Raw genomic sequence first — 25,542 nt, 5'->3', positions numbered from 1 at the left:
GTGTTCTGAAACTGACATTGGTGTTGACACAGTTCATATACAGCATTTGGAGAATTGGAAATATTTTTACATGGTCTTGGACTTGAACATATGACAGAATTGTTAAAGGTAAGATTTAATATAACTCACAATGCGTTATAACTATACTTATGTACTGGTTAACACATAACAGTAAATATTCATGAGCAAATGTATAAATAACATTCATTTTTTCAGATTTGTAATACAGCACATTATAAACTTACAATAAGCATTTAGGAATTTTTACTATAGAAATTTACATATGTTCTAATTTTGCTAGATTTGATTCACTGATAAATTCTCCTGTATGCATACCTTTTTAAAAAAATTTATTGTAAAGGTGATGTACAGAGGAGTTACAGTTACATGATTCAGGTAATGAGCACATTTCCTTTTGATCATTGTCATCCCCTCCCTCATTCTCTCTGGGTTTTCCCTCTCCAACTTTCATCCCTCCAAAGTTGTACACAGTAGTTCATTTCCAACATAGTGTCTAGTGTGTTTCACTGATGAATTGGCTCACCCTTTGTCCTACCATTTCTGTGCCCCTCCCCAAATCAGATAAACTTACATACAAGACAAAGGGCACAGAAATCAAAAACAGTGATAGAAGAGAATAAGCAAAAAAAAAAAAAAAAAAAGGAAAGAAGGAAAGGAACCGCAAACATTATAATAAAAAAAAACCCTCTTCCATTTCTTGGTGTTCATTTCAGTCAGCATCATTTTATATGATCTTAAGCACATAGTTATTGAGCCATTGTTATCCTCTCCTAAGAATATCCTCCTTTGTTCTTACTGTATGAATGTTTCAATTGCTGTTTAATTAATCATGTCCAGGTGTAATTACCTTTCACTGTCTTCATTAGGTTTACTTGTAGATTTATAGGCATATTCTAGTTATTACAAATGAGAGAAAACATGCATCCCCTCTTTCTTTAGATCAGGCTTACTTCACTTAGTATAATTTTTTCCAAGTCTTTCCATTTCCTTAGGAATGGCACAATGTCATTCTTTCTGATGAAGCATAGAATTCCATTGTGTATATATACCACATTTTCTTGATCCATTCGTCCACTGAGGGATATCTGGGTTGATTCCCTATCTTGGCTAGGTAAACATTGCTGCAATGAACACGGTTGTGTTGGTGGCTTTAGTGTATCCTGGTTTGTGGTCTGTTGGATAGATGTCCAGAAGTGGGATTGCTGGGTCATAGGAAAGCTCTATGTTTAGTCTTGAGAAACCTTGATACTGCTTTCCAGAGTGGTTGAATAAGTTTACCTTTCTGCCAGTGGTTCAGTAGCATTTCCATTTGGCCACATCCCTGCTAGCATCTGTTATTGTTAGTTATCTTGATGATGACCATTGTGACTGGGGTGAAGTAGAATCTCAATCTTGTTTTGATTTGCATTTCTTTTATGGCCAGAGATGTTGGTCATTTCTTCAGGTGTCTATTGACCATTCTTGTTCAGAGAAGTCTCTCTTTAGCCCATTTATTAATTGGGCTGTTGTTTCTTTGAGGATTTGTTTTGGGGAGATTTAATTTTTTGAGCTCTATGTATATGTTAGATACGAGGCCCTTTTCTAATGCATAACTAATAAAGGTCTTCTACCCTTCTGTGGGCTGTTTATCTTGATAGCTATGTAGCCGTGCAGAAACTATTCAGTTTGACTCAATCCTATTTATCTAGGATTTCTTTCATTTGTTGTGATTCTGGGTCTTAGGAAGTTTTGACCTGTGCCAAGTAGCCTTAGTGTTTCCCCTATGCCCTCCTGTAATGTTTTCAGGTTATCTGGTCTTACATTGATGTCTTAGATCTATTTAGAGTTGTTTCTGGTACAGGGTGATATATAAAGACCTAACTTCAGTTTGCTGAATGTGTATAGCCAATTCTGCTAGCAACATTTGTTGAAGAGGCTGTCTTCCATCCTGTGTTTTTGGCTTCTTTATCAAATATTAGGTCACTGTAGGTTTGTGGGTTCATTTCTGGGTCTTCTGTTTTATTCCACTATTCCTCAGGCCTATTCTTGTGCCAGTGCCAAGCTGTTTTATTACTATGGCTTTGTAATAGAGTTTGAAATTTGTTATTGATAATCCTCCAGTGCAGTTTTTCCTGCTAAGGATTGCTTTTGTTCTTCCGGCTCTTCTGTTATTCTATATGAATTTGTGGATTGCTACTTCTATATCATTGAAGAATAAAATTGGGATATTGATGAGTACTGCATTGGATTTGTAAATAGCGTTGGGCAGCATTGTCATTTTCATGATGTTAATCCTTCCAATCCAGGAACATGGGAGGTTTTCCACTTCTTTACATCTGCTTTAATTTCATTTTTTATGTTTTTAAAGTTTTCATCATAGAGGTCCTTTCACATCTTTGGTTAAGTTAATTCCCAGGCATTTTTTAGGCTATTACAGAATTTAAAAATTCATGTTTTTGATGGGTCAGTTTGATATAGTTTGAAATTTAGAATATTCGAAAAATATACTTTATATCAAATTTTAAAGAACTACTGTTACCTTTATGTAAGAAAATATGAATGGAAATAAGAATATTTCCTAATTTCAGCTTTGCTCTTCTCATTGTTTGCATACAGAAAAGCTACTGATTTTTGTAGGTTAATTTTATACCCTGCTACCTTGCCAAAGTTTCAGATCAGCTCATGTAACTTGAGAGAGGAATCTGTGAGGTTCTTTAAATACAGAATTATGTCATCTGCAAAGAATAATAGTTTTACTTCTTCTTTCCCTATTTGGATCCCCTTTATAATTTGCCTCTTGCCTTATTGCTCTAGCAAGGAATTTCAGTACTATATTGAAGAGAAGTGAAGAGAGCAGACATTCTTGTCTTGTTCCTTAGGAACAAGAGGAAATGTTTTTAGAGGAAATGGTTTTAACTTTTCATCATTAAATATAATGCTGGCTGTAGGTTTGTTATATACAGCCTTTATTATATTGAAGAATGTTCCATTAATTCCTAGCTTCTACAGAGCTTTGATCATAAAGGGATGTTGGATCTTGTTAAATGCTTTTTCTGCATCTGTTGAGATGATCATATGGTTCTTGTCCTTGCTCCTGTTGAGGTGTTGAATTATATTAATTGACATCTTTGAATCCCTGTATTGAATTCCGTTTGATCATAGTGCATTATTTCTTTGGTTAGTGTTGAATTCATTTGATCAGAATTTTATACAGAATTTTTGCATCCATCTTTATCAAGGAGATGAATCTATATAGTTCTCTTTCTTTGATGAATCTCTACCTGGTTTTGGAATGAGGGTTATGCTGGCTTCATAGAATGAGTTTGGTAGTGGTCTTTCACTTTCAATTTCAGTTTTGGAGTGAGTTTTTCTTTAAAGGCCTTATGGAATTTGTCTGTGAATCCACCTGGTTCCGTTGCTCTTTTTTTTCAGTGCTAATTTTGTGTAAAATGATAGAAGCCTGGTATAAGATTCTTGCTCTGAGTATTATCTGGAATTTGTTATTTAAATATCTTTGTTTATAAAGACAATATAAAAGCTAGTATAGGGTTGTCATGAAGGTTAGCTAAAATCATATGCCAAGCATTGTGGGTGTTCTAACACATTGTGGACTTAGATTAGATGACTGTTATCAGCTAGATGAAGATGCTAAAGCAGAAAATTCACTGCTTAAGATACATTCCCCTCAGGAGCACATTGGTTCTGATATTTCAGAATTTAATTTGATTTTATATCTTGGAACTTACACCTGTCTGTCTGGAGAAATCTTAAGTAAAAATTCATGTTTTTGATGGGTCAGTTTGATACAGTTTATATACTTTATATCAAATTTAAAGAACTACTGTTACCTTTATGTAAGAAAATATGAATGGAAATAATTTTTTGAATCTGGAAAACTAGATATGCTTATCATTTTTAGTGAATACATGCTGTCTCTCAAGTAATGTAGTTTAATAACAACAAACCCTATCACTTATAGAAAGTTGCCTTAAGCGTGGACTATGTGCAGGGCACCAGTGGCTCACACCTGTAATCCTCGCTACTCAGGAGGCTGAGATCTGAGGATCGTGGTTCAAAGCCAGACCAGGCAGGAAAGGTTGTGAGACTCTTATCTCCAATAAACAACTCAGAAAACCAGAAGTGGTGCTGTGCTCAAGTGGTAGAGTGCTAACCTTGAGCTGAAGAGCTGAGGGACAGTGCCCAGGCCCAGAGTTCAAGCACCATGACTGACCAAAAAAAAAAAAAGAGTGGACTGTAACTAGTGAGGTTTTTTGTTTGTTTTCTACAGGAAAGAGATATAACTTTAAGACACCTTTTGTCCATGAAAAAAGATGAATTTACAAAGGTTAGTATCAGTTTCAAAACCTTCATATATATTCCTTGGTGTTTTTTTTTTATTGTGGGTCCTTTTATATTCTATTTTTAAAATCCTAGGGCTACAGACTGTGATTGATCTTTTGCTAAGTTTTTAACCAGATTTTACTGTGAATAACTATATCTAAAATCTTACTACAGTATCAAGTTACTTAAACACCAGAGTTGTGGATTTAGATTTTTTAGATTGTCATATCTTCATTTCCAAATGCTTTGTCAGACAGACTGCTGATAAATCAATTATTTTTGTAGATGTGTGCACATACATGTATCTTCCAAATAGTATGCTTTTTGTAGGTTCTAAAAACTATCAGGACTTAATATTTTGCCATCAAAAATAGCTATGGCTTTACATTTGAAATATATATTAAAAAATAGCTATAATGTATTTATTAGAGATACTTGGGTAAGTGAGATAATATAAAAAGAGTCAGTAGTCTTAGCCATGTGCTAGTGGCTCATACCTATAATCTTAACTACTCAGGTAGCTGAGATCTGAGGATCATGATTCAAAGCCAGCCTGGGGAAGGAAAGTCTGTGGAGATTCTTATCTCTACTTACCCACTAAAAAGCTTAAAGTAGACCTGTGGCTTATGTGGCAGAGTGCTAGCCTAGAGCAAAAAAAGTGAGTGCCAAGTACTGAACTCCTGAATTCAAGCCCCAGTCCTGGCACAAAAGAAAAAAACTGAAACATGAAACACATGAGAACCTTGAAATCTTTAATATATCTAAAAATCAAAATAAATGTACAACTTAACCAACTCTAATGTAGAAAATTTTGTGTAACACTAAAATAAAAATCAGATCCTAAACTGAAGGATTATTTCTCACTTATCACTGATAAAATTTCAAATATTTTGAAGGAAAAACTTATTTTACTGTACTTTGGACTATTATACATTAAAATCTAATAATTCGATTCAAGACTCCATCACAGCTATTAACTATATATACCAAAAAAATTGACAATAATAACTGTATACCTAAATGTTTTGATGCTGTAACTAGCTTTGTAACAGCAATAAAATATATGTTTAGTATATTTGTTATTTTTCCAATATTTCTTTTTTCGAGATGCAAAGTCTTAGTGGTTTTGAATATTAAGTGTTACCAATCTCACTACACCTTAAAATTACTTTCATCAGAATGGAATTACAAGTAAAGATCAGCAGAAAATCCTGGCTGCTCTGAAAGAACTGGAGGTAGAAGAGATAAATTTTGGAGAGTTACCTGAAGTGGCAAAGTTGGAAATCAGGTAAAGCTATTAGTTTACATTAATATTGTTTATAACATTTTTCTTTTTTAGCTTAGTTTTAAAAATGTCTGCATCATTTGATTTGATCCCATCATTTTCCCAAGGAAAGATTTTGGAACACACTATGTTCAGAAATGATTGTATTTTATAAAATTAATTTCACTAAGTAATTTTACCAAGAAAAAAACATTGCATCTTGTTAAACTTACATTAAAACATTTGTGTTTTCTTTTGTTACTTACTAAATTAAGTTATGTTTTTTCCTAGTATTGCTCTTACTCTTTTTAAATCATTTTAGATGTCATATTCAAAACTTAAGAATAGCAATATTTTCACCAGGGCCAGAGTCATTATATGAAAAATTTTATTATATGAACTCCATTTTCAATATTATAAATTCTTCAAGCACTGATTACTAATAATCTAACATCAGTTTCTAAAATATTTTTATAAATATATAATGGACATATTAGTAAATAGTTTATTAATCTTTTTATTGTAAAATAATTACATGCTGAGTGTTGGTAGCTCATCTCTGTGATCTTAGTTACTCATGATGCTGAGATCTGAGGATATGGTTCAAAGCCAGATGAGCAGGACAGTCTGTGAGATTCTATCTCCAATCCTACCAAAGAACCAGAAGTGGAGATGTGGCTCAAGTGGTTGAGTGCCAGGCTTGAGCAAAATGCTGAGAAACAGCACCCAGGTTGGTTTGAAACCTTGGTACCTAAATAAATAAAAATTCCCTTTCAAAGAAGATAAAGTTCCATGCAATCCTAACCAGTTTCACATGTTCCTATCTTGCAGAATGTTAATATGTTAGTATCAAAAGCAGAAAACTGGCACTGGGGCAATTCACAGAAGCTATTCATAGTTCACCAGTTAAATAGGTACTCATTTTTATGTGTGTGTGTGTGTATAATGCTGTGCGATTTTTATCACATGCAGTTTCATGTAACCAAGATCACAATCAATATATCTAATATCCTATACCAGAAGCTTCCCACACCTACCCTTCTTTATCAACACTCATATTTTTCCAGTACCTAACCTGTTGCCACCAAATATTGGGCTCCATCTTTATAATGATTTTATTCATGACTATTATTTAAATGGAATTATATAGTATATGATATATTCTTGTGAAATTGAATTGTTTCATATAGGGTCATCAAAGTTTGTTGCATGTATCAGTCAATAGTTCTTGTTGTAGATGGGTAATATTCTGTGATGTGCATACCGCACAGTTTGTTCAACCACTTGCCCACTGAAGGACATTTTAGTATTTTTTATTAGCATCAATTAATTGTACAAGGAGGTTTCATTTTAACATGTCCATTTATGGTACAGTGTATCTTGGTGGGAACCACCTCTTCCATAGTCCCTTTCTCCCCCTTCCCAAACCAATCTTAGCAAGTTTTAGTGTACCATTTTGATGCATATACATAAAGTATTTTGACTGTGTTCTCACTCACTTTATCTTCTCCCCTCCCCTACACCCCAGACATCTGTCAACTTCCCAGTGTTCATTTTTATTAAACTACATACAAATGTAATCTTTGCCTGACTTATGTAACTTGAACCCCTCTTTTTTGGCATTTTAAATTAAAATATACATGTTAATTGTTTAGAGGGGATGGAGGAGAGGGGGGTAAACTCAGGGCCTGGGTGCTGTTCCTGAGCTCTTTTGCCTAAGGCTAGCACTTGAGCTACAGCACTTCTTCAGGTTTTCTGGTGGCTTATTGGAGATAAAAGCCTCCTGGACTTTCCTGCCAGGGCTAGCTTTGAACCCTGATCCTCAGATTTCAGCCTCCTGAATAGCTAGGATTACAGGCATGAGCCACTGCCACACAGTATTTGTGTGTGGGAGAGAGAGAAAGTGTGTGTGAGAGAGAGAGAGAGAGAGAGAGAGAGAGAGAGAGAGAGAAGAGAGAAGAGAAAGAGAGAGAAATCATATTATGTGCTCATGTAGATGTTTTGTTCATATTTTAGGCCTAGCATTCACACATTAGAGAAACCATGTGACCTATTGCACCTGACTTCATTTAATTTGATTTCCAGATGTTTATTTTCTTGCATTTTAGCATAACTGAATTCTCTTTATGTCTTAAATAATTTTACACACACGTGCGCGCACATGAACATACCTACACATTTTCTTGATCTGTTCATCAGTTTTAGGGCATCTTGGCTGTTTCCCATCGCTTGGCTATGTGAATACTGCTGCAGTGAACATGGTGATGTAGGTCCCTCCATATATCCTGACTTGCATTCCTTTTAATAAATGCCCAGTAGTGGTATTGTTAGGTTGTGGGGTAACTCTATTTTTAATAGGTTTTTGAAAAATATCCATACTGATTTTCATAGTACTTACACTAGTTTACATTCCCATCAGTAGTTAAGTAGCAGTAGTAGAGTCTCGTTTCCCCCTATTTTCACCAACATTTGTTGTTTATGTTCTTCATAATGGCCATTCTTACTGGTCTGAGGTAACATCTGTTGTTTTGATACGTAATTCCTTTTATGTCCAGGGATGTTTAGCATTTCTTCATGTATTTTTTCTTTTGTTGGTTTGTTTGTGTATATGCTAGTCCTGGGACTTGAACTCAGGGTTTGTGCATTGTCCCTGAGCTGAGCTTTTTTTGCATAAGGTTAGTGCTCTACCAGGTGAGCTACAGCTCCACTTTTGGCTTTTTGGTGGTTGAGTTAAGAGTCTCTTGGACTTTCCTGCTGAGGCTGACAATACTACTCTTATCTAAAGTTAACCTTGTAACTGTGGTACAGATAGATTTACATATTATTTTGAAATTTAGAACAGTCTCTTGGATTATTTTAGATGATTCAGATTTCTCAAAAAGTTTACTATATAGTTTAGATTATGAATCTTCCTCTTTCTCATTCCTTAGATGTCTTCATAACAGAAAGGTCTAAAATAATACCTATATCAAGATAATGTTAGAGGTTGTAAATATTTAGATGAACTGTGAAGGATGTCAATTGTAAAGACTTTTTTAAATCAGCAAACCTTCTTGAATATTTTCGTTCATTTTATTTTCATTATTATTTTGGTGCAAGAATAGTCTATGTTCTATATATGACTGACTTACAAGTTAAATTTTCTAAGTTATTTGTGTAATAACAGGGTGAATTATGAATTTCTTTATGGAATTTAACAGACTTAAGTACTATACAGAATCCTGAATGCTTCACTTATTAAAACTGCTGAATTTTTTGAAAAATAAAACTGGAAGGCATATATTCCAGGAATTTGACCTTGTTATTAAATCACAGACTGTTTACATGCTTTTATGGAAAAAGGTTTTACTTACCATTTATTCAGAGTCATCCTTTAAAGAAGAAATTAGTCATTAAGTCATAAAAAACCTAACAGCAGGAAAAGTTGAATTGATTGATTATAATCTTCTGGTAATGTGGCTTCAACAATTTAGCTACTGATTTATTTTAAGCTATTTTTCTTCTGTGTGTCAATTTTTCTAAAATAATCTGTTACAAGAATGTATATACATACTACACTTACTTTTTGGTATTAGTATGCTTGGAGAATTAAAGAATGTAATTTTAAAGTTATAATAACTACCTCCATTACTGATTTGAGGCATTTTGAACAGAAATAATCAATTTTCAACCATTTCTACAAATATCTTTTGTCTGAGCTCTATGCTACCCGATATCCTCTTCTGAAATTGAAGTTCATCTAGCAACTATTTCTTTCAGAAAAAGATTTTCTTTAATCTAAGAAGATAAAAAATTTCATGAAAAGCATTTCTCTCATATCTATTATTGATAAAAATTCTCAAATTGGAAACTCTAAATATTTAGTTTCAGAGAAATTGTTGACTTTGATTGTATCAGTGTAATTATTTTTCCCTTATTAAAACTACTTTGAAACTGTGTCATTTAAAACACAAAGTATAAAAGGCACAATGTAAACTATCAAGTGAAGTATGATGTCAGTCATTTACATCTATAGGAAACGTGCAAGAAATATGTACTATTAGAAAATATTCTGGCTGAAAACAATACTTTAATATCTTAAGATGGTATGAATCTTGATTTTTTTCAGGTCCCAATTGAGCACATACTAGCTTTATTTGTAAAACTTTTATTATATATTTAAATTTTTATCTTAATACTTGGTTTCAAAATTTCAAAATATGACCTGTTAGTTTAACCTGCTTATATTGTGTTAGGTTTCTGTAAAAATAACTTTTAAATCTCAGTAACTTTTTACTATATCACGGGTGTGCTGTAGTGGCCATTCTCTTTGTTTTTCAGAGAGCAGACTAGAAGAACAGCTCCAATCTAGGCCATGTACCGTACCCCTAAGTAAAGGGAAAAAAGAAATGTAGCAGTAGAAATACTCAGTGGCTCTTCAAACACGTGTTCTAATGTTACACAATCACTTCCAGTCATATTTTACTTGCCAAAGCAAGTCATATGACCAGGCCTTATGTCATTAGGGTAGGAAGTATACTGTTCTGAAAGCAAGGAACTTAGTGGTGATTTAGCGTATTTAAATGCACACACACACACACACACACACACACACACACACATTATTTAATCTAATAATTCAGTGACAGAAAATATCAGTCATATAATGTATGATATGAATGATAGAGTCATGTTTTACATAACTTGCTTATCTGTATTCGGTGGCCCTGAAAATTATGTCACAAGAACATTTTACATTTTGGTTTCTTTAAGAACCTAATTTTGCTGTTGTCATCTCAATATAAGGTGTTAAGTTTATATTCCATATACACACATGTGCACACATGTTTCTTAATACCCTGTCTAGAAGTACATACCTTTTATTGCTTGAACTCAGAGCCTGGGTGCTGTCCCTGAGCATTTTTTTTTTTTTGGGTCCGGTCATGGGGCCTGAATTCTGGGCCTGGGTGCTGTCCCTCAGCTCTTCAGCTCAAGGCTAGCACTCTACCACTTGAGCCACAATGCCACTTCCAGCTTTTTTCTTTTTGCTTATGTGGTGCTGAGGAATCGAACCCAGGGCCTCATGCATGCAAGGCAAGCACTCTACCACCGAGCCACCTTCCCAGCCCCCTTGAGCATTTTTGCTCTGAGTAATGCTCTATCACTTGAGCCACAGCTCCCTTCTGGCTTTGCAGCAGTTAATTAGCGATAAGAGTCTCACAGACTTTACTGCCTGGGCTGGCTAAAAGTCACAGTCCTCAGATCTCTGGCACCTGAGTAGCTAGAATTTCAGGTATGGATGACAGACACCCAGCTTCACTTAATATTTTAATTACAATTCTCAATAGATCTTAATTTCATTGAGCTCATTAAATTAAAAATTCATATGAGATTAATGAATTACTTATTATCTTTCTTATGAACTGTCAAGTTATTCTTTATCACCTCTTATTTTGGATCTTTGTTATTCTACCAATTCTCTCTACTTCCATTTTTTGTGTTTTTTTATTCTATACTGCTCTCCAAATAAAATTTTTCCTAAAAATCTGATTTTCCCTTTTTCTATTTGAAATCCTTTATTAAATTTAGATTATGAAAAAAGTAGTTGGCGCCACTGGCTCATGCCTTTAATCCTGTCTACTCAGGCTGAGACCTGAAGATCCCTGTTTGAAGCCAGCCCAGGCAGGAAAGTCCATGAAACACTCTTCTCCAATAAGGCTGGAAGTGGAGCTGTGGCTCAAGTGGTAGAGTGCTAGCCTTGAGCAGAAGAAGCTCAGGGATAGCACCCAGGGCCTGAGTTCAAGCCCAGGACTGGCAAAAGGAAAAAAGTTAATTTGTTTAATAAATGTTTACATAGAGGATTATCTCTTACTGCTTCCTCATAATTGGTATTTTAGTTAAACCTTAAAGGACTCAGCTTTCATACTTCTGTACCTACTAATTTTCCAGTCTTAGCTTATCCAGCTGAAAACTTCAGCTCAGTTCAAGTATCATCTCCATAAAGTATTTTTAATTCCCCTTTCCAACCTTACTGTGTGATAGTAAATTAATTCTTCCTGAGTTTTTAACTATAAACTAATGTTAGTGACATCAAAGGTTATTGGAAAGAATTAAATATAGATGTAAATAAAAATACAAATAACTAGAATTAAATAAAGATACAAGCTAAGTCCTTCACATAGAAAAATATCCAAATATTGGTTCTTTCATCTTCTTTCTTCATGTTCCTTTAAATAATAATTGAGTGTTTTTATCCATTTAAAATTTGAGATTTTCAAGATTAGAGATGTGTTTTTCTTTTATACTGAGTTGATATTTAGTTCCTTTTATATTCTAGCTGGTAGATGTTTTTGGAAAAGAAAATATTTTGTGAGTGGATTTTAGTAATTAGCCATTAAAATGAAGCAAATTGCTTTTATGTGATTTCTATTTGTCTCCCTTCTTTAGTGGTGATGAGTTTCTCAACTTTCTTCTGAAATTAAACAAACAGTGTGGCCACCTAATAACCGCTGTGCAAAATATCATTACTGAGTTACCTGTAAATTCCCAAAAGGTATTCTACAAAATTTATTTACTGAAGAAAAGTATGAATGCTGAAAAACAAACTCTTCAGATAAGTTCATGATCATTCATTAAACAGTTCTGATCTGGGGAAATTATGATAGTTTTTCAGTGTAGATATAAATAAGTAAATTTTAATAATACTACTTTACAGATTAATTTCTTGCAAAACTTAGTATTCTTACCCTCAAGCAAAGGAAAATGAGTCAGTTCAAAACTTAAACTGATTTATATTTTGAATTTGTCATTTGCTTTTAAGGGGGATTTAATTAAGTATAAAGTGATAAGGAAACCCAAGTGAAAATTGAAACAAAACTGTTACTAAAAAATACATTTTTGTTAAAAGAAAGTTTAAATGGTAACTTAATGAAAGCACACTTAATTTTTAGGGGTTTTCTTATGGTTTGGGTTAGCTATTTGTTATGAAAAATTTTGGAGTAACCAATTTAAAAAAACACAAATTGAATTATTACTGCAAATATTATTGCTGTTAATTTCAACAAGAAAAAATTTGTGTAGCTAGAACTGAAAAATACATTTAACATGTAGATTGAACTATTTACATAAAATTACTCACCTATGTTTGGTGTCAGGATTTATCCCTAAAGAAAAAAATGAATCTAATGTGCAAAGATAATATATACTCTTTGTGCATAAAAAGTTGTGAAAAGTTGTTTCTACTCTTTAAAATATTTCTATTCATAAAAATACTACCTTTTGATAATATTGACAGATAGTACTTGAATGGGCTTCTCCACGAAATTTTACTTCAGTTTGTGAGGAACTTGTTACTAACGTTGAAAATTTGAGTGAAGAAGTCTGCAAACTGAAAGACTTAATTCAGAAGGTATGTAAACATTAAAATGGAAGAGCTAAGGGAAATGCCTTGCAAAATGCTAGATAGTGAAGCAGATTTGACAAGAATATCAAAATAAACAGTAAAGAGGGAAAAGGACAGTTTCCACGGGAAGAAATATACACTGGAAATAAACATTACTCATCATCAAAGAAATGCACACTAAAAACACTATGTGTTTTTCCTGTTTTTGATTAGCAAGTAAAAATATATCACTCTAATGATAGTCCCTAGTTAGAGTTGACTAAACAGATGTCTTCATGTGAAACTGATGGCATAACCCCTTCAATCTCAATTTGGCAAGATGAGCTGAGACCATAAAAAGAATTATATCTTTTAATTAGTAGGTTATTGTAAAATGGTCATATGCCATCAGTGCCATGTATTAGGGGAAAACTTAATAAACTAGGATATGCTTACTTGTTACAATAATGTGTAGCCAAGGACTTTAAAATGTTTGTGACTTCTGACCTGAACCTTAGGTTGTTAAATTTGTATAGTGTTAACCAACAATTCATTTCATATTTTCACTAATATTTAATCAAATTATTTTCCTCAGAATAACTTTTATAGATCGTTCACATTTTTTCTAATTCTAGCTATTATATGTTTAATCAAAAAGTCTTTTAAAATATTAAGCAAATTGTATAAAATCACAGTGGAAGAAAAAATTTTAAATGGATAAATGAGCATTCAGAATTCTTGGAAAAAATAATTCCCTTCCAGTGAAGGTGGCATCTTAGAAGTTGCCTTGCATGTGACATTTATACATTGAACAGACTTTGTGAGTTCCTGCTATGTGTCAGGTACTTTTTCTACACAAGCTAGATACGGAAACTGAAGTTGCTGAAAACGAAAATTATAGCACCATTCGTCTTCACTGCCTCCATGTCATCTAAAAGAATTGATGGAAAGTAGTATTGATTTTACTTAGCATATTTTTCATTGAGATCCTAGAAAATAGAGAAGGATTTGTGTATACAAAAGCTTTCTACAAAGCCTCAACTTCTAATGTAAGAAGTTTCTTAAAATATATTTACTTCTCCAATTTGAACTGAAAGTTTAGGGGAAGAAGGAATGAAAGGTAATAAGAAGCATTGTTTTAGAAACTTAACCAACTCTAAAACATAATACAATTAAATACTAAAATTATGCCTTTCTTTGCTATGGAAGGCTTTTTGTCCTATGACTTTCTCTACCTAGAACTTACATATTTCTGTATAAGAATTATCTGTAAAAAACATTTTTATTCTAATAATGAAATACACATTCTTTGGTCTAGAAAGTCTTAACTTTTTAGTAAGCTAATAGATTGACTTTTCTAGTTTAGTCTTAGACTTTATTTAAGGAAGAATGAAAGATTCCAAGTTTGGGAATCATGCTTGGATGCTGCCATGCTTGTTACGCTTGTGATTTTCAGAGTTTACCAATAATAATTAAAGGTTTTTAAAGACTTATACAAGTTATCGCAGATAAGTATACACGGGTAACAGAGAGAGGGTGGGAGAGGTCAAGGCTAGCCTTTAGCACCACATTATTCTCTTTCAAACCAACACAGTGACAGCTGTTGTCAGAGAGGGTCATTCTAAATAATTGGTTAATAAAAGGAATGACTGCTCAGGATTCTGTAAATGGAGCATCAGTGTCAAAGAGGAATCTGTTGCTGAATAAAGACATTTGGAAGTTAGACCAAGAATACAGTCTTAATGAGATTGGCATTGAAGTCCAATTTTCTGTTATAAATTTAAAATTAATTTTGCAGACTTAAAATTAAATATTTACATTGTAGAATTTAGAAGTCGTTGTTCCTGCTAATGTTGGAAGTATTTATATCACCACTCCAGAACAGAATGTTTCCACTAAATTTCACTCTATAAATGTGCTTGTTTCTTTTATCTTTCAAGAATCTTCTTTCTGCTTTTTCTCCCTTTCCTGTTCCAGCCAAATAGCCACTTTTTTCTACTTTTTTCTCTTAACCCTCCTTCCCCTACATATATACTGGGGAGAGGCTTCTTTAGCACAAAATTTCTGTCTGTGGGAATTGAGAAACTAAAATCTGTTGGGTGCTTTGACTTTTGAGAGTGTTACTTTTAAGAATACTTAAAGCTGGGGTGACACTTGTTTCTGCAATTCTATTTAAGTACAAAACTTTTAACATTAGTATCTGATCTTCCAGTTTTTGCTAAATTTCATCTATTGTATGCTTGCTGTAAGAGTATCTCCTTCTTTTGTAAAACATTAATTGATATTTAATACAGAAAAGAAGAAATACCAATTATTGGTCTTAGAATAAAAGGTTTAAACTGACTACATGAAAGGATCTTCACCTCAGTTACATAAAAACACTTTTAAATTGTGATAATCTGTGAAACATGTAAAACTAATAATTTGTAATAATGGCATGCTGGTAAAAAGCTATCTTTCAAGACATGTATTCTCTTTAAATCTCCCACAAGAATCTAAATTACTTCTACCTAAACTAAATGAACTAATATAGGACTTTTTTCTAAGGTGTTTTCGTTTTCAATATATTATACATTAACTCTTTTTCTCTTTTCCTTAATATCAGCTGCAAAATGAACGTGAAAATGATCCAACTCATATACCATTAATGGAAGAAGTATCTACATGGAAGAGTAGAGTTCTAAAGTGGACCGCTATTACTGTGTGCGGATTTGGGCTGTTTCTTTTTATTTGCAAGCTAACTTTCCAGAGAAAATAACCCAAATATTTGTTTTAAGTTATATGTTCATCTTATTCAAACTACCCTACCATCGCTTTTAATCATTTTGGCACAAAGTAACTTTATTTCTTTGCCTATACTTTATAAGAAAAATTATGATAACATAAAGCACAGTTTTTCTTTAGGAAGTGATTTGTCAGTTTGAGTTATCAATAGTTTGTTATGTTTTATGTTAATGTCAATCAAGAAGTAAATTACATAATACTTTAATGTGAGCAGATGACTGAATAACATTCAAAATAAAACCTGATATTCTTTATATTCTAAGAAGCGTGTTTATTTGTCACAAAGATTCTTACCGAATATGTAAACGACTCTTCTTGGCTACCCTTTCTGGTCAACGATGGGAATGGCAAGGAGGCAACTACTATCCTTAAGAGGGTTATCTTGTATCTTGCCCCCTTTCTCAATTGTTCTGGCCACTGTGAGGTGAACAGCTTTTCCCTGCCAGGGGATTTGCTTTGCTAAGGTCCTAAAGCAATGGTCCAAGCGACTATGAACTGATATCCCTGAAACTGAGCAAAATCAACCTTTTTTTCCCTTTAAGTTGCTTTTCTTAGGTATTTTTTCACAGTGATGATAAGTTAATTGATATAGAAGATGGGTATTGGAAGTAATTAGTAATGAATCCAAACCTAAGACTATACCTATCAATTGGACCCTTTTGGACTGGTTTGTGGGAGGAATTTGGAAAAGTTAGGAGAAATTGGCTGGAAAATGCTTAGCATGGCGTTAATTGGAGATTCTGGTGAGAGCTCAGAAGATCAGATTGCCGAAAGAACTCTAGACAGTAAAAACTTCCTGAGATTTTCTGTGGAAATGAGCACCCTTTCAAGAACTGGACTAGATGCCGTTGTATTGAATGTGGTAAATAACTTGCCTACATTTTATCCATGGTGTAGGACAATATGTGGGGCTGAATTTTAAAGGTTACGGCTTAGTTTGCTAAAGCTGCACAGCACCTGGGCTATGGGTATTACTGGATGCTTTTAGCCAAATTTGCTGAAAATTGTAAGCAAAAAGTAGAGCAGAAAGATTTTTAAAACTTGTAGTCTGGAAAAGTACAGATACCACCCATTACAGGTTTGGGGTATAAAGTATAATCCCATTTGAAAGGCTTTCTCTTAAGGCATCTGGGTACAGTGCTCACAAAGAGCCCTTTCTAAGGAATTGTTTACCTATATTTATCTATGCTTGCATTCAAAGGCCTCTGTAGCCATGGCTCAATTGGGCCCAGCTGTTACTTGAGCTGTGGTGTCAACCATGTGATGCTAGTTTTGCAGACATGCAGAATGCAGAAGTTGTGGGCCTCCACGGATTGGGAGATCACTAGCCATACAACGGACAAGGGTCTCATATCTAAAACATACTTGGAACTCAAAAAATTAAATCCCCCAACAACAAATCCTCAAAGAAACAACTGCCCAATAAATAAGTAGGCTAAAGTCTTAACGAGAAACTTCTCTGAAGAGGAAAGAAGGATGGCCAATAGATACATGAAGAAATACTCAAACTCCCTAGCCATAAAAGAAATGCAAATCAAAACAACATTGAGATACCACCTCACCCCAGTTAGAATGGCTATAATCCAGAACTCTAATAACAACAGATGCTGGAGGGGATGTCGACAGAAGGGAACCTTACTTCATTGTTGGTGGGAGTGTAAACTTGTTCAACCACTTTGGAAAGTAGTATGGAGGTTCCTCAAAAGACTGTACATAGAGCTCCCCTATGACCCAGCAATCCCACTTTTGGGCATTTACCCAAATGACCACAAACAAGACCACACTAAAGCTACCAGCACAACTATGTTTATTGCAGCATTATTTACTATAGCTAAGATATGGAACCAACCCAGATGCCCCTCAGTAGATGAATGGATCAAGAAAATGTGGTATACATACACAATGGAATTCTATGCCTCCATCAGAAAGAATAGCATTGCCCCATTTGTTAGGAAATGGAAAGGCTTGGAAAAAATTATATTAAGTGAAGTAAGCCAGGCCCAAAGAAACATAGGTCCCATGGTTTCCCTTATTTGCAGTATCTAGTATATGTCTGAGTCAAGCAGAAAAGGTCAGATAAGGTGATGTTAGGGAATTAAACCCTAAGATATGTATTCAAATGGTTTTTTTCTTTCATGTGATTGTTTCTAACACATTTATAAGATTATTTCTTTGTTGCTTTGTATGTCCCTCTCCCACAGTATAACCCCTGCTTTCACTGTATTTGATGTTGGTATAATTTGTGGAGGGGAAGGAGAAAAACCATTTAAATAGGGATACAGGTGGACCCATTACAACAATGAGATGTAGGAGTGGTTATGTTGAAAACAAATTTCACAACTTTGGTGGGGGGGGGGGGGGCGGGAGGAGGATGGGAAGGGATGGGAAGGAGAAACAAAGGAGGAGGCTACAATGCTTGATAAGAAATGTACTCATTATCTTGCCCATGTAATTGTAACCCCTCTGTATTTTCACAATAAAAAAAAAAGAACAAACATGGAATCTGGAAGAATTCCAGTCAGCTGATGAAATAAAAAAAAAAAGTCATGGGGCTCATGGAGGTCTTCACCCAGATTTCAAAGAATAATATATGTAGTTTGTATATGATGTTATTAGGGCTTGAACTTGGGGCTCCATGCTCTCACTCAGTTTTTTGACTTACAACCGGTGTTCTGCTACTTGGACTACACCTCTAGTCCCAGCTTTTTGCTGGGTAATTGGAAATAAGCGTCTCTTGGATATGTCTTGACAGGGTTGGCTTCAAAGAAAGATCCACAGATCTCAGCCTTCTCAGTAGCAAGGATTGTAGGCATGAGAAGAAACCAAGGACAGAAAAATGATTGTTTATAGTATATTTATATTTTTTATTCACCATGTCCAGTTCTCTTCATTTACTTCCATGGGTTTAAGTTATCAGCTGGTATTATTTTCTTACCCCAGTACAGTCTGTTCCCATTCATCTCCTTTGGGCTATTATCTTGTACTTTGTATATGCCCTCCTAATGCTTTTGTAACCTTTATGGCTCTTTCCATTTGTCCTACATAGAAATAATTGAACTTCCTGGATATGTATTTTTTAATACTTTTTCACCAAACGTGGATGTTTAAGCCATTATTTCTTTGAATAGTTTTTTCTCTTTCATTTTAAGCTTACTCCTAGTTTTCCCATTATACCATGTTGGTACACTTAAGTGTCCTACATACCTCTTAGGCTGTATTCATTTTTCTTCATTCCATTACTTGTTTCTTTTATCGATTTACATAATTTTTATCCTTTTTTTTTACATCCACTGATTGTTTCAAGGTTTGTTGATTCTTCTTATCAGTTAAAATTGACCATTAGGCTATTGCGTGCCTTTTTTCTTATGAACTGCTTTTCTTCTTGAGTAGAATATCTGAGCCACTGCTCTTGACGTTGAGTAAAGCAAAAGCCTGTAGTCATCCGTTTCTCAAAACATGGAACCTCTGCCCTATGAGTAAGCTGTGAATGAACACAATAAAGGCCACAGTATTCTTAGCTTGCTGTGTGCGAGGGGTGAAGTTGAAGTTTTGTGAACCAGATAACTATTAAAGACTGAAGACCATAGTGGCTTTGGCCAAGAAGAACATCCTGATTATGAAAGATTGATTTTGCAGGTAGAGAGTTTTAGCTCCTTTAGTGCCCGTTGACTTCACCTTTGACCTAACATCCTTATGACTACTGAATATAAGTCTTTAAATATGTAACTAAGTTTAGCAGCCCTCTTGTCTCACTGACCCTACAACTAACAATACTGGAATATAACAGCTGAAACCTACAGAAAGATATCCTTGCTTTGCTACAGCCTATCTACCTAATGTCCCCACTGAAAGCATTTTGTGAATATATTGATTGATGATCATTGTTCTCTGTCTGTGAAGTTCTCCTATAATGATACATGTCACGCAGGGTAACTTGAATGAGAAGCACTGATATTGGTCACTCATACTTGTCTCAGAGTGAGTGATTTGTTTATGTCTTTTAAAACAATTTTTATTTCAGTTTGACAGGGATGGGTATCCTCACTTTATGGGGCTCGGTGGAAGGAAGGAGGCCTTGGTCTTTCAGCCATATTCACCAGAATTTAAGACCCCTGTCTTCTTGGCTATGTCACCTAGAGTAGAGCTTCTGCCCAGCTGAGTTAACTTTGAGAAGGGATGGTGAGGGTCAAAGAGGATAAAGCCTCAAATGCTACAAACTTACAGAGTTTTAAAAGGTTTTCTTAGATGTTTCTGCATTTGTCTCTGCTCTCAGAACATTTTACAGACTAAGGGGTTGTATTTTTATCATTTCCTCTAGCTTTGCTTGTTTCTTTGGGGAGTGAACCCATGGAGCTCCTATTCCTAACCTGAAAGTGAACCCCCAAACCGTTACTTTTGGAATACATGCTTTGTGCCTAGCATAATGCTGAACCCAGAAGTGAGCAAGAATCTTTTTGAAAAGCCTGAAACATTCACTGAGTATTTTTATAGAAGCTTTATATTAATATAATGAGATGGTGAAAAAATTTGAAGAGCATCTAAAGTATATTCTGAACAAAAGGAAAACACTGCCTATGTTGTAACCAAGTTATATTCAGCTTAGAGAAATGAACATTTCAAATCCTCCTTATGGAAAGTATTTCAACTGGCACATACTTTAAATGAATTAAACTTATTCAATGTGGGAAACTAGGTATTTAAAATTGAAAAGATTATCACCCCAAAATGAATTCATAACAGTTTCAAGTCCCCAGATCAAAAATGAGATTTTTTTAAATAGGAAGTTGTTCTGGTTTATAGTTTTATAATATGATGACAACTCTTGGGTTCTTAAAGAATCCAGATAACCATGATGACTCCTGTTTTGCACTCCAAGTCACTCTGTCACTGCTTAATAAATAATCATTTGTAACTCTGTGGGGGTGGAAATAGGGTGGGGATTTTCTTTTTTGGCACATTCACTAGTGAGTAATACATTTATTTCAAGTGCCAATAAAAATGTTATACTGGATTTGTGGGACACATGTTATTAATTCTAAGCTGTCCGAATAGTTCCTTATCATATTTTTCTACCTGTAAATTCAGATTGTCTTATCAATTTTGCAAGCCAAAATAAGTTTTCAGTACTGCATATTTTTCGGAAAAATGACATTTACAGAGTGGCACTATCTCTGGACTGACTGACCTCATTAGATAGTATTTTTCACCTTTTCTGAGCTGCTCTTTTGTATTGTTTATATGTTTATATATATTTCAGTTCATGTAAATGAATGATTCTTTTTGGGAATCTAACACTTTGAACTCGTTTTTCTCCTTTGTGAAGTCCTTTTCTATAATTGCATGCTGCCGTTTTCTCTCAATCCTTAATCTCCTTAATACTGTCAGTGAAACAAAGCAGCTGTCCTTTGTTCTTCCCATCTCCAGGTTATCCTCATCAGCTGAAAAACAGATTATCTTTCAAACTGAATGAATAATGACATCTTCAGAAATGGATTCCACTTTGAATTATGAAATTAGAACAAAACCAGTGTGGGTTTTAATACCTAGATAAAATGGAATCCTTCCTGATTGGCTTTACTGTTGGTATCCCATTCAGATATTTAGTGAGTAATTTTTAATTCTTGGTTGTTGCCAATATTTTGTAAATCTTGGTAAACTTGTAATAAATAATTACTGACTGCTTAGTATTTGCAAAAATGTGGCATATAGATATAAACCATACTTTGCATGGGATTTTAAAAAACTAATACCTTTGCTATTAAGTGCCAGGTACTCATGGCTCACATCTATAATCCCAGTGACTCAAGAGGCTGATAATTGGAGGAATGTGGTTTGAAGCCAGTCTGGGCATAAAAGTGTGAGTTTTCATCTCCATGTAACCACCACAATGCCAGACTGGAAGCATAGCCCAAGTAGTAGTACATATATACATGCATGCATGTTCACACACACACACACACACACACACACACACACAATAAGCATTAAGGATTTAAACTTTAAAAATACTGTCTATTTCATAGGAGATATAGTTATGGAATTTTCTGTTTGTTTTAAGTTTCCACAGAGTGTAGCAATAGATTTACTTATCTTTGCCTCTGTGAGTAGTGTTCAATCTCAACATACCTTCCTACAAAACCCTCCTACACAAACAGTCTAAACAAAGGAAAAATTGGCAAAGTTCCTTATGTGTGAAATCTTTTAAAAGAGATTTAGGCCACTTGTAAGGACAACTTACCATATATGTAAGATTAATTCAATGAAACCAATATTTGGAGTTGCAGTATTGTACTATTTTTCCTATCCCCAAAATAAGGTTTATTAAAATGAAAATCCTGGCCAGGTGCAGGTGGCTCATGCCTGTAATCCTAGCTACTCATGAAGCTGAGATCTGAGGATTGGGGTTCAAAGCCAACGTTGCCAGGAAAGTCTGTGAGACTCTTATCTCCAATTAACCACCAGAAAACCAGAAATGGTGCTGTGGCTCAAGTGGTAAAGCACTCTCCTTGAGCTTCAGAGCTGAGGGACAGTGCCCAGGCCGAGTTCAAGCCCCACAACTGACAAAAAGAGATCTGGATTTTTTTTAACAATACAACTAAAACTCAAGTTTGTAGCAATATTACCATGAACTATTATGTTCATGTAAGAACTACAATGTGTATTTCATTTTAGTAAGATATCTTGAAATGGACTTGTCATGTGGCTCCCAAATCTTCCTGTAGGAGTAAAGGACATTTTCCCAGCTACCGAGAATGCAGTGAGCAGACAACCCTTACCTGTCAGCCTCCTTTGAGAGTTTCCTTTGCTAAAGTTTGCTGTATATCCTGTTCCCAGGAATGACTAATGAACATGCTATACAGGCTGAACTTCAGAGACTCTCAGTAACTTTAGACATCAGAATAGCCATTGCACTACAGAGTGCCAGTGACTGGCCAAGCCTTCCTTGGGACTGTGTCACAGCTCGTCTCCTCCCTAATACCTAATCGTGTTTCCTGCCTTCCCTTGCACTCAGTAAGTGTCCTCTATGCTAATCTACTATCTCTCAAGAAAGCCAACTCTGCCACTAATCAGCAATGCCCTTGCATAAACTATATGCTTATTATTAATAATTATTACCTATAAAACTTGTTTCCCAGCCTGAAAAATCAATATTCTGAGCTAGGATGGTGGTTATGGTATTAAATGCATTGATATAGGAATGGTTATAGAGTTGTTTTTTGTTGTTTTTTTTTTATTGTGAAAATACCATACAGAGGAGTTACAATTACATGGGCAATCAAGCATTGTTGCCTCCTCCTTTGTTTCCCCTTCCCATCCCTTCCCATTTCCCAACTCCCCCACCCCGCCAAAGTTGTAAAGTTCGTTTTTCTACATAACGATTTGTACATCTCATTGTTGCAATGGGTCCACCTGTATCCCTAGTTAAATGATTTGTTTTTTCCCTTCCCCTCCACAAATTATACCAACATCAAATACAGTGAAAGCAGGGATTATACTGTGGGAGAGGGACATATAAAGCAACAAAGAAATCATCTTATAAATATGTAAGAAACAATTACATGAAAGCAAAAACATTTGAATACTTATCTTTGGGCTCATTTCACCCAACATCAACTTATCTGACCTTTTCTGCTTGTCTCAGACATATACTAGATATTGCAAATCAGGGAAACCATGGGACCTATGTTTCTTTGGGCCTGGCTTTACTTCACTTAGTATAATCTTTTCCAAATCTTTCCATTTCCCAGCAAATGGGGAAATGTCTTTCTGATGGAGTCATAGAATTCCATTGTGTATATATACCACATTTTCTTGATCCATTCATCTACTGAGGTACATCTGGGTTGGTTCCATATCTTAGCTATGGTAAATAATGCTGCAATAAACATAGTTGTGCTGGTAGCTTTAGTGTGGTCTTGTTTGTGATCATTTGGGTAAATGCCCAAAAGTGGGTTTGCTGGGTCATAGAGGAGCTCTATGTGGAGTCTTTTGAGGAAACTCCATACTACTTTCCAAAGTGGTTGTAGAGTTTTATAGTTAAGAAAACTTGGGACCAGACAGGCCTGAATTCTAATTTCACTCTGCCACTGGCTTTAGAAAACTCTCAGCCACCCAAAGTTCTGTATTGTCGTCTATAAAAAGAGAATAAACATAATAATCACAGTAAAACAATTAACTTTTATTGGGCACTTACTATATACCAATAATATATATATATATATATGTATCTTACTTAAACAAATGTAATAAAACCTATTTTGAATCAACTTACTAATGAAAGCTACATGATTAAGAAGTAAATAAACTACAGAACATATAAACAATGAGATTTCTCAAACTGCCAAGACTAGTATTTTCTATAACAGTATATAATTTTTTTAAAAACTTAAATACTTATTCCCTATTTTTCTCTCTTCCTCCCCACCATCCCTGCAATACTTAGAATCAAGCATAGGGCCTTGTGAATGCTAAGCACATATTCTACCCCTGAGCCTAGACTCCAGTCTTAAATATACTTAAATTCTCTACACGACAGAGATATATTCAGAATCCACAAAAACACAGTTAAAAGGTCAAGTAAAGAATAAATTATACGATAAGCCTTTTCCTCTCCTTTTTCAATAATCAAATGTAAAGATGTCTCATCAGATACAGATTAAAACCAGGAAACACTTGTCTATAACTTAGTTTATTAAACCAATTATGATACTAGAACAAAGGTATCACATGTGTACCTCACTTTATTCCCTTGTTGACAAAAATTTTGAGTTATCTTTTACTTAGTCTTCTCAACAGCCTGGCACTGTGTCAACCACAGCTTCTTTGCTGAATTTAGTAGTGGAATCACTGTTGTAGAACACAACTATTTTCCATGTATTAAAACTGATGCTACCACATATCTCCTGTTTGCCCCTCCAGAGCTTCCCTTAAAACTTTCTCACCCTGGAAGGCCAATTTTATGAAGTACATGAATGAGCTCTTCATCTGCTGGTTGAGTTTATCCTATGAGGAATCTCAACAAAGTATATGATGGAAGATGTGATATGGTTATTCATTTGAGCATTTATTCACCTAGCTCCTTCCCTGCAAGATTTCTTAGGTTATCTGTGTCTCTTAACTGAGGGCACTTCTCTCAAGACAGTGTCTACAAGATTTGTTCCAGGGTTCCAAGAATCATCATTTCTTCCCCATGTCCCTATTGTCTGAGGGTGGTAACAGCTCCTTGGCTCACATCTTAAAGTCTCTTTGTAAATCCATCCTCATTGAATTATCCTGCCCTCTGTTTCCAGGTGAGAGTAAGACTGAATCACTGCTATATGGCTCTTTGAGATCTTGCATTAATTTATAGACATACCAGCATTACATAAGTGTTTATTACCCTCATAGCATTCCAACTCTTAGTATTAAATGACTGAAATTTACTTCTATTTGACAGAATCAAAGTTGAATTCTATACTTTCCTGATTAGTAGGAAGGCCATTTTCCCTATCAACATAGAACTATATGTTTACTTTACACTGAACTCTTTTTAAGTATTTGAAATATCCCTTAACTGTTACTTTCTGTGTTCTTTTGACATGAGATCTTGATGAATCAACTTGTATTTTCTTACTTTAGTCATGTGTTTTATATTTTGGCCCTTAATATATCTGAAATTTAGTTCTGTATACAGTGTATAATAACAGCCTCCAAGTGGTAGAGCGCTAGCCTTGAGCTGAAGAGCTGAGGGACAGCGCCCAGGCCCAGAGTTCAGGCCCCACGACCGGACCCCCCAAAAAAACCCAAAATACAA

At 34.7% G+C, this 25,542-nt stretch overlaps 1 protein-coding gene across 1 annotated transcript in view; it reads left to right on the top strand.

Moving 5' to 3' along the window:
• The window catches only part of Asz1 (ankyrin repeat, SAM and basic leucine zipper domain containing 1), a 43,710-nt gene extending 27,842 nt beyond the window's left edge, over window positions 1–15,868 (top strand). Inside the window, exons 8-13 of the mRNA XM_042696031.1 lie at window positions 33–108; window positions 4,289–4,345; window positions 5,520–5,629; window positions 12,032–12,137; window positions 12,879–12,992; window positions 15,571–15,868. Coding sequence (XP_042551965.1) covers window positions 33–108; window positions 4,289–4,345; window positions 5,520–5,629; window positions 12,032–12,137; window positions 12,879–12,992; window positions 15,571–15,723 — 616 coding nt within the window. The 3' untranslated portion in view covers window positions 15,724–15,868. The remainder of the gene's footprint in view (window positions 1–32; window positions 109–4,288; window positions 4,346–5,519; window positions 5,630–12,031; window positions 12,138–12,878; window positions 12,993–15,570) is intronic.
• The last annotated feature ends 9,674 nt before the right edge of the window (window positions 15,869–25,542 follow it).

The sequence above is a fragment of the Dipodomys spectabilis genome, unplaced genomic scaffold, assembly GCF_019054845.1.
Source record: "Dipodomys spectabilis isolate Male_0828 unplaced genomic scaffold, ASM1905484v1 ptg000197l, whole genome shotgun sequence".
Lineage (NCBI taxonomy): Eukaryota > Metazoa > Chordata > Mammalia > Rodentia > Heteromyidae > Dipodomys > Dipodomys spectabilis.
The sequence above is the reverse complement of the archived record's forward strand: the minus strand, read 5'-3'. Positions and strand labels throughout refer to the sequence as shown.